The 10,637-nt window shown below is 32.5% G+C and overlaps 1 protein-coding gene across 1 annotated transcript in view; it reads left to right on the plus strand.

Annotated features, from left to right (window-relative positions):
- Positions 1-2,986, plus strand: part of LOC129221878 (anoctamin-5-like) — a 74,760-nt gene extending 71,774 nt beyond the window's left edge. The window contains exon 26 of the mRNA XM_054856246.1: positions 2,105-2,986. Within this exon, the coding sequence (XP_054712221.1) occupies positions 2,105-2,344 (240 nt within the window). The 3' untranslated portion in view covers positions 2,345-2,986. The remainder of the gene's footprint in view (positions 1-2,104) is intronic.
- The last annotated feature ends 7,651 nt before the right edge of the window (positions 2,987-10,637 follow it).

Below are 10,637 nucleotides of genomic sequence, written 5' to 3' on the forward strand. Positions count from 1 at the left end.
TTGCATCAAAAGGCGTCCAGACAAAGTTTATCAAATAAATCTCTGAAGTCGATTATTAGCACATATTTTTTCAAGTTCTTTTTTTTTCGAATTATTGTTTGCTTAATTTCTTTCCATAAAAAAGAAAACCTGCTCATGGGGAAAACCAAGACTTTGATTAATGACAGCCCGAAAATGGGAAATGGGACTTAAAACTGACAGAGAGGAGTGCGTATATTTGGGATAATGGAATAATTCCACTTTTAGTGAAATCGGGAAAATGAGGGTTATGGACTATTTTTGGGATTTTGCGGCATTCTACAAAGGGGCTGGTTTTTCCATGACTTCACTTTTTTCTTTCGTTTTAAACCTAATGTTTGTTTTTCCGTTTCATTGATTCCTGAACGATAAAAATTGAACTTTAAAATACAGTCGACTCCCGCTACAACGCGATCCGACTTAAGCGAAATAGCTATAACGCGAATTTCTCTCGACTAACGACTTTTAGAGCTAACGCGAATTTTTCGCCCACAACATGAATTTTTTTAGAAGGAAATATCAGCTTCATTATTGGCTACTAAATATTGATTTCGTGAATATTATTATGTCCCTTTGAGCATCACTGACAGCCAAAGTTCCCACGTCAAACTAGTCTAGTGCATCAAATAACCATAATGGCACCTTAGTGTCACCTTTATCTAAAGTTTGAAAATTTGAAGAAAAAGAAAGTTTCGGATAAAAAAATTTAAAAAGGCTGAGATTCTCGATATGCTTGAAAAATTACAAAACGTCGAAGGTAGTGCAACAATAAGTATGAGTGAATCTTCCATATGTACAATTTAAAGTCAAAACTAAAAGATGTCCTCAAAAGTTTAGAACTTAGTTTCAATATTGAAGCTTGCAGAGCAGTCTAGCAAAGTAAAAAATATGAAAATGGAAGATACGCACGCTTTTACATTGTGGATTAATAAAAAGATCAGGTAGAGATGTAGCCACAAATTGAAACGTTTTAAATAAAAGGTGAAGCGTATTTAAAAATATATTAGATAAGAATAACGATCCGATCTTGGAGCATAAATCATCACTAGTATCCTCATTTTTTAACACGTAAATATTGCTACTGTATCTACTGTACAGTACTATTTTGTGCGTCTTTTTAATTTTACTGCATGCAATGTGTACCGTGTTGTTTTATTTTATATCTTTTATTCCCATTGGTCATTCATTTTGTGCATCTTAAGTATTTCATGTTGAATAACAGTTTTTTATTTTTTAAATACAGTAAAAGTTCAGTTCTTTATGGAAGAAACTGTAATGGTTAAGGAATGCTTTAGAGCAGTTTGAGGGGTATTTATAAGTGCCTAAAAGTATTTGGTATGCTTTAAAAAATTTTTATGCATATATTTTTCCACAACGCGAAATTTCAACTTACACAAAGAGTCTTGGAACGCATCCCTCGCGTAAGTCCGGACTCGACTGTAGACTAATAGAATAATTAAAATTTTAAGCTACCAAAAATAGTTGAATTTATTCGATTGTAATGTTTCAATTGGTGGTGCTTTCTCTTTGATGCTTTTCCTCCCGCTTTGATGCTTTTAAGAGTATCCAAGGACTATTTAGCGAAAGGACAAATTTCTGCTGAAACCAATGTTTGATAACAGAATATTTTTTTTAATGTGTTTTTTCCCTGTTAAATAATGGTTATACCTAACATAAAATTATAAATTTGTTTTCCAACCTGTTCAAACTCTAGAATTCATAGCATCATATTATACATTGATTAGGTTAAGTATATATTGTCATTTCAGACCAACGGTCACTAATCCCAGGAATAACTGTAAAATATCCTACTGGTGCTTTGAAGCGACGATATATTATCTTCGATATTGTATTCTATCACTTTTTTGCTCATATTATAAATTTAATGGTTGTCAGTGGTGGTATTTTATATATCATATTCTACAGTTTTGTTTTCAAATTCGATGAGAAGAATTTTTGATATCTCGAATTTTTTTGGCATTCCCTGCAACTTCGACTTATTGAAGTTTCACTGTAATTGTTTATTAGATTCTACACGTAATTTTTTCCTCAAAAGTCTTTCATATGTCCCAATTATGTTTTCTAGAATTTAATCCAATTGGTTACCACCCTCACACGTTGGATTATACCTGATGTCCCAAAGAAGTTGAGGGAGAAGATTCGCCATGAAAATTTCATCACCAACGAGATTATCATCGCTCAAGAACTAAGACGTGCCAAAGGCTACTGTCCCAACTTGAAGGAAGGCGGAAGTCCATCCGGAGACACTTACAGCAATGCTCATCCTGGCTACGACAATCCCATCATACGAGAACAACCTGTTTGATGATGAAACTGCCCGAGACATACAGGTTTTTTTTGAGTTTCCATAGTGATGAGAATTTGCTGACTGCAGATTTATTTTTTCTTAGCATTTCTGATGGATTTTATTGCATATATTTTATCATGTTGAATGAGCACAAGTTTTAAAATGCTCTTCCATTTATATTGAGATTTTAATCGTGCCTCATGCTCAGAGCTAAATCTGGAAGCTTATTTATAAAAAACTTTATTTTAAACTATTCGCTACCTGATAGGAAACAGAAATCTTTTAATTTTTAACGTTTCCAAATTGTAAAGTCTGCCAGGATTGGTGATTTTTAAATTTTGATTAAAACTTTGCCTGAATGCATATATAGTGCAGCTTTCGCTAGTTGAGCTATATGACTTTGTCAATGTTTACCTCCTTTTGAGGAGTTCAGTAAAAAAGGGGTGTGTAATGGGGGGAGGGGGCACATATTTCAGTTGGAATATTTTTACATAACTACAGCAAAAGTATCCCATTCCAACTTGGTGTCAATTATCCTTCCCTATTACCTGAAAAATAAGTAAACATTGTCCATGTCGTAGCTCAACATATGAGATCTGTGGAGTGAGGAACCTTTTTGCACTCAAAATGCCACAATAATTTCTGCAGCTGGACCAAAAACGTTGTAGAGCAAAATTTTAAGGTTTATATATAAATTTATATTTTTTTCAATAGTACCTAGTGAATTACTGAAATATATATATAATTTGAGTTATTTAAAACTATATTTATAAATTTCTAATAATACTAACGTTAAAAACCATTTTTCTAATTTATCATAATTATGTACCCTCAGTAAAATGAAATAGTAGCCAAAAAAAAAATGCTGTAATGTGTCAAAATTTTTATTGAAAAATTCAATCTGCTTGATAAAATTTAAGGAGATAGGTTCCTCACCCTGGTATATGATATGAAATGCAAGATTTCTATGCAATTTTTTATTATTAGATAAAAAATATTGAGCAATTATCAGCTTTAAAACATGAAATATAAAATTGCTAAATAGTGCTTTTAATTTATTATTTTTTTTTTTTAAGTTTGCTTTTTTAAAGATGCCTTGCTTAGTAATGTGCAGAAGACATTTGTACAATTATAATTCCATTTTCTCTGTCATTGTTCAGGGTTCATACACTTTTGGTTAAAAAAAGTTCCCTGACTTTTCCAGGTTTTCCAGGTTGTTTTTTAGAAAATTCCAGGTTACTCGCTTCATTAAAAATTTAAGTTTAAATAGTAATATTTTCAAAATAATTAAAATTGTTTAAAGTAGCAATGCAGAAGAACTGAAACTTTTCCCCTTAGATTTAAAAAAAAAAAAAAAAAAACTTAGATTTTTTTCCTTTGTTTTCTCTGTCAAAATTTTAAGTTTTTTTTAAACATTTTGTTCAAAATTGTTTTAATTTGTTTACTATTTGTTAAAAACAGAGTACTTTCAACTTATTTTAGGGTTTTTTTGATGTCACGCGTAATATTATAGCGTTTTGCTGTAGTCCTGCAGCAACCTTTTAGCATCCGCTTTTGGTTTACAATACTTTTTATTTTCTTATAAGTAGGTTACACAAAACATATTGAGCAAAATGCAAAGCTAAATTTTAGTATAAATATGGTTAACTTGTTGCATCAATTGGCATACCATGTAATGCATAGTAACAAAAATCAACATCCGCCGATCATAGGCCAATGCCAATAATCTTTTTTTTTCACATATTAAAGGGCGCTTACATTAAAATTTCAAATTTTCTTTTCCAGAAAGTATTAGTTAATTTTCAAAAATTCACAACTTTTTGCACATTTTAATGTTATTTTCAATGTTACTCATTGATATAAACATCCAATTCTGTTTCTGGAAGTTTAAGTCTATTTCCATTGTGCAAACGATCAAATATGGCGACAAAGTGAAAAATTTAAAATAATATGTAGATTTTTGGATTTGTAGTATAAAAGTAGTAATAAATAATTAATAATCCTTAAAAGGATACAATAAAAGCAAAATAGACAGTATTTAGCACATAAGAATCTAAATCAATTAAAACAAAAAAATGTTATAAAGATTAAATTTTGCATTTTTCCAGAAAATAATTACAAATTATCCGGAAAAAAAGGCGGAATTTGTGTTGTTTTCAATAGTTTGCATTGCAATTAATATTCCAGGCCCCACAATGTATGCCCGTAAAAATTTTTAGGTCCAGAGATTTTCTCTTTAGAATCTTGATCTGTAGGTGTTCTAATGTGAGAATATCTTGGGTAGACATGTTGAATCCTGCGCGAAATAATTTTACAGGTCATCAAAGATAGCGGCCATTTTGGTTCACTTGCTCATTACGTTTTTCGCAACGGGCGTATCAAAAAATTTAATTTTAGTTTTGAACTGAGATTTTTGGGGCTTAGAAAGTCAATTAATGTAATAGTTACGTCATAAAAGCCGCTTTGGCTATTTCCATAATTTTTACGTGAGATATCTATGACGTTTTTTGTTTACCATTCTAGTTACTAAAAAGTGTAAAAAAAATAATAACTCTTAATGAAACCAAACGATTTTAAAGTGTAAAATCTTTTGTGCAAATCAATATTTTTCAAGGTCACCAGCGCAGCCATAGCAATACCTTCTGGAGGGGGGTTTTGATTAAAAATACCTTCTGAAGGGGATTTTTTGATCAAAAAATACTTTATGAAGGGGGATTTATTGATCAAAAATACCTTATGAAGGGGTTTGTTGATCATAACAGCCCTTTCATATGCATAAGCTACTGTATTAAAATTTGCATTCATGTTAAAACCAGTGGCTATAGGGTTTTTTCACCCCCCCCCCCCTTTCGCTTCACCACTGTTCAAGGTTATTTATCGTCTGCTATCAAAGTAAGTGTTTTCGAGTAAAAATATTCCACAGTTCCAAAAAACTTTTTTTTTCCATGTTTTTCTGTGACAGATATTTCTAAACTGAGTTCAGATAGTTTTAGTGGGCAATTGAAGACATCTTAAAGACAGTTTTGACAAACGAATATGTAGTTTGTCGAAAGGAATCAAGAAAAAAAAAATCATGTTCTCCAACAAAAACGAGTTCGTGAAGCTACTAAAATACGCAAAGACGCAATATTGAAAACGCTGCAAGAAAATATAGTGTGTCATTGCAGCAACTAGTGCTACAAGAAATACACGTGAGGAAAAACGCTAAAAAATTTGTAGAAAAAAATGCACAAACAAGTTATTTTGAAAGTGAAAACAATGTTTTAAAAAAATCAGAAAGTTCTGAAGGGGTCCTAATCAAGACGAAGTTTTTGACAGAGTAGTAGATCTTAACAGCGATATGAATGTTTCTGCTGCGAGTTTATATGCACATCCAAACTGTATAAGTTCCTATATTCGAAAGTATGATGCGAGAAACCAATACACAGTCTGCGCAACATCTATTCTCAAAATTTGAACTGTTTAAAAAGGCAAATGAAACACTGAAGCCTCTTTTAAATTCTGGGTATGGATTTATTCTTTCAGAAATAAAAGAGTTGATGCTCAATACTCAATGTAGATGAAAATGCATTGGTTTATATTAATGAAATAAAACTATTTCTCGTAACAATGTATAATGAAAGGATTCTTTTCTGTGCTTCCGAAAGAAAGAATGAACCTTTGTCGGTTTTTTTCTAGATTTATCTCCAAAAGTACTTGCTGCTGCTTTTAGCTCACAAGAAGCCGTGAAGACTGCAGAAAATCATTGAAAATCTTGAGAAAATCATTATAAGATGTTGATTTAAGACTACACGAGAAGTTCTGCTAATCGAGTAAAGATGGTTCAGGACGCTCTTGGCTCAAAGGAGGAGGAAAAAAGTCAAATGATGATTCAATCGCTACGCCCAAATATTGAAAGCTCGAAAACAGAGGTTGAGTTTTTGTTAAGGGATGTAGTGACAAATAGGAAATTCACAGGTATTTGGAAATGTTTCGTTCACTGGTATCACTTGTAAAACACTTGATTATTGCTGATTGCGAAGAAAATTACAAATTATACGTTCAGACTGTTGAATTACTGTTTCCAGTTTTTAGTATATTTGATTGCATCATTTATCTAATATATGCAACATAGTATGTAGAGAGGATAAGGGCGCTAGAAAATGAGTGTCCCTACTAGTAGGAAAAATTCATTCAAGGTAAATTTGTTGTTAAAAAATAGAATGGCAAATTCAATGCATTGAAGCCAGAGATGAAGTTAGAAGAAACGATTCAACGGTCACAGAAAAGTGCCGGAGAAATTGCAGGGCAGACAAGAAAAAGTATGTTGCCGAGTGGCATTTAGAGTATCATGAAATTTCAATGATATGCAATGTGTTTCGCGGTCTTACTAGTTCTCACTTAATGGATCACTGTGAGAGTGTCCCGCATCATTATTTTTATAGGCAATCGTAGCCAGAATGTTGATGAAAATGTCAAAAGACGTGTCGATTTTATCTATCAACATATAAATCCCTATGAGATTTCTGAAACAGAGCAACTTGACAGCTTTCTCACTAAACGACTTGTGAATGGTAAGTGTCAAGATTCGCCTTCTCAGCATCATGAATATCATGAATTATTGATTAGAACAGTACCGCCAGTTTAGACTGGATACATTTATTTCAAGAATGGTCTGATTTACTTTCGAAAGTCAACCATCCTTTGATGCACACAGTTCTTCATAAATATCACTTCTAAGCTAATGGGAAAGAATCAAAGAATCAACTTTAACAAGGGTGCATAGACATGGAAATGGCGAAAGAAAGGGGAGAATGCATTAAAATTATTTTAGCTCATGACTTATTTCCAACGAACACATTATGTGATGGCCGGTCTCCCTTCCATATTGTTTACCCATATATTTCACCCCTAGTTTAAAAAATATTGGGCCCCCTTCAGGTTCAGGCCCGGGCCAACAGGTTTCTCCCCCCCCCCCCCCGCTCTTTTCACGCCCCTGGTGATGGTGAAACACCTACTAAGTTGGATTGTAGAAATATCTGTTGCCAGTACGTTTTTTATTTAGCAAAGTATCCCCAATAAAAACTGCCCTCGTTATATACTTCGTGTCACAAGTCCGCTGAATAAAGAAAACTTTTGGCGAAGTTATCAGCAATGTTCTGCACGGATTCATTTCTGTATGCTCTTTTCATGAACTTCATGTTGTGTTCGATAGTTATTTGCAGCATTTTGTGAAATAATCTGAAAGGATGAGAAGAGAACCGACTAAGGGCACAACAAACCTTGCTGTAATTGACAGAAAAACAATAGTGCAACCTATGCAAGTAGAAAATTTCTGGGCTTCAGTATCATATAAGGAAAATTTTTAGTAACTAGCACGTAAGGAAATAGAAGAAATGTCCAAAAATGCAACATTTTCAGCGATTGCTAGCGGTTTAACAGTTAATGAAGAAGCAATCTGCAAAACCATTTATAGGAGATTTGAGACAGATAATTGAAGAGCTTAATTAGAATAACTCATTATAAGATGCAGGTCTACGAATTTTTCCACACATAGACTGAGCTGATAAAAATGATTCAAAAAGAGCGATTGCGGCATCAAATGATACAGACGTGTATCGTAATGCAATAGCATGCAATGCAAAAACAGATCGTAACCTTTTTTAAAAGTTAACTAATCTTGTATTTTTCGTTTATTGTCTGTTGAAGAAACATGTATGTGATAAACAAGAGTTAAAATGAGCGTTTTGGATTATTTATTAATTTTTGTACACTTTTTAGTAACTAGAATATTCAACAACAAATGTCAGAGATATCTCCAGGTAAAATTGTGGAAACAGCTTGAGCGGCTTTTATGACATAATTAATACATTAATTGACTTCCTAAACTCCAAAAACTGCAGTTCAAAACTAAAATTAAATTTTTGGGTACGCCCGTTGCGAAAAACGTTATGAGCAAGTGAACCAAAATGGCCGCTTTCATTGATGGCCTGTAAAATTATTTCGCGCAGGATTCAACATGTCTACCCAAGATATTCTCACATTAGAACACCTATAGATCAAGATTCTAAAGAGAAATTCTCTGGACCTAAAAATTTTTACGGGACTACATTGTGGGGCCAGGACTATAACATCCAATGCCGTTTTCGGGAACTTAGGCACTTAAAAAGTCTTGTGGACTTCCATCTTGGGAATGACCAAATATGGCGGCTATGCCCAAAAACAAGAAATAACTTTTTTAATTTGTCGCATGAAGACAATTAAAAAATAATTAATCTTCATGAAACTACAATTCATTGAAAAGTTTTTATCACATTTGCGTCCGAGGCAGTGAGGATAAGATTAAGTTTTAAGAACAAAATTTTTTATTTCTCAAGAAAATTATTTTAAATAACAATTTGTAGACCATTTTTTGTTATTTTCATCAGTTTTCAATTAAAGAAAACATCCAATTCTGCTTTGTTTTTAGAAACTTAGGCATTTTAGGATCGTATCTACATCTATCTTGTGAATGACCAAAGATGGCGACTGCGTTTCACACGTAGCTGAAATGATTTTCCGATCAAAAAAAAAAAAAAAAAACTATTTTCCCCGATCGATCTTCCCATCTACAGGTTGTGCTTCCGAAGCAGTAAAATGTCTTCTCTCCTTTTGAGTTTGTACATAATTGCTGTTCACCTGATTTTTTTTCCCTTGGGAACTACTGAGAGCCAAAAATGGCGGCAGCTGAAGATTTTTTGGGTCGCCACTTTTTTCATTGCTTTAAAATTGTTACAATTTTTTTTAAATACATCGATAAAAATGAAGATTAGATCTCATAAAACCAAATTCCCTGGGAAAAATTGGGAAAAGAAAAATTTTGGGGACACATTTGGAAAATTACCTGACATTTTTGACTATGTCATTTTCCATGATAATTCCAAGTTTTCCCGGAGCGTACGAACCCTGAACCGAATAGAATGTTGTGGCAACCCATCTAAAACTTTAGGCAGTAGAAAGAAATGCGTTCCCCTCACTGACTCCATGTAAGAAAATCTTCGATCTTTTGGCGCATTTTTCGTTGTGAAAAAAAAAAAAAAAACGTTCATTTCTCGATCGCAGTTTTTAAGTGCCAGCGTCGGTTTAGATAAAAATTTACAATTTTTTTCGTGAAATCACAATAAAAACGAAGACTAGATCTCATGGTAGTTAATTCCTTGGGGAAAAAAATGGAAAAAAAAATTTTGGAGGACAAAATTTGAGAACTCCCTGACTTTTCCCTGACATTTTTGACAGTGTCATTTTCCCTGACAATTCCCGGTTTTCCCGGAATTCCCGGAGCGTACGAACCCTGTTGTTAGTTGTTTTGGAAAATTCTAAAAGTATAATTTTTGTTTTAACTTCGTAAGTTTTTTCGAAAAGCACTGTGATATGTATGACTTGTTTTAGCTAGCTTGATTTTAGAAATTATTTATAGCATATATCTTAAGTTGTTTTTTGCTTTGCTCAAAGAATGGCATCAAAGTAATATATATTCAAGGTGTGTTGACCTAGTCAATCTTTAAATGCTTTTTATTCATGTTTATACATTAAAGGAATCATTATTTACTGATTACATCAGAAAAGTTTGAAATCGATCTGATATGAAGAATGAGGTTCTTGCTTATGCATTTTTTTTTATTTATAATGTGTTGTTGCTGGGTTACAAGTTCATTTGAATCAATTATTTCAGAAAGTGCTTAAGTCCAATGGATTCCCGTAGGACTTACGCCCGTTCTAAAATATAATTGATTCATTTGTAATTAAATTTGAAGACTTCTTTAAATGTATTAGATAGTCCTGCCATTGTTTTTAAATATTTCACATAGTTAAATAAATATTTGGTTACATTTTTAAAGAATTAATTTATAATTAACTGTTGGTAAATATTTTTCGTTAAAGATATACTGTCTCTTTTTTTTCCCCTGAATCTCTAATAATGCTAAGTATGGTAGGCTTACTCGTTTTGAAACCCAGCAACTAAGTATGTTATAAATTGTGCCACAACCGAACGCTGTGAGGGTCTGTTGTTTTTACCTTATGTACCTGAAGTTCTTGCTACATCCATGAAAGGATTTGTGCAATTGTACAGATAATTTTTTTTTTTAAATAAATTGAACACTTTTTATAATTGCTTTTTGTTTCTGTAGGTTAGTCATAACACGTTTTAACATCAATTTAATTCAAGTGGTGTGTAGAAATCAAACAAAGTGCTGTGATTATCGTGATTTATTCAAAAGTTGTGATATTCCAGTGAAATTTTTAAATCGGGTATTTTGGTAGCTAAAAGTGTAAGGTATCAAGTGCAAAACAA

The sequence above is a fragment of the Uloborus diversus genome, chromosome 5, assembly GCF_026930045.1.
Source record: "Uloborus diversus isolate 005 chromosome 5, Udiv.v.3.1, whole genome shotgun sequence".
NCBI lineage: Eukaryota > Metazoa > Arthropoda > Arachnida > Araneae > Uloboridae > Uloborus > Uloborus diversus.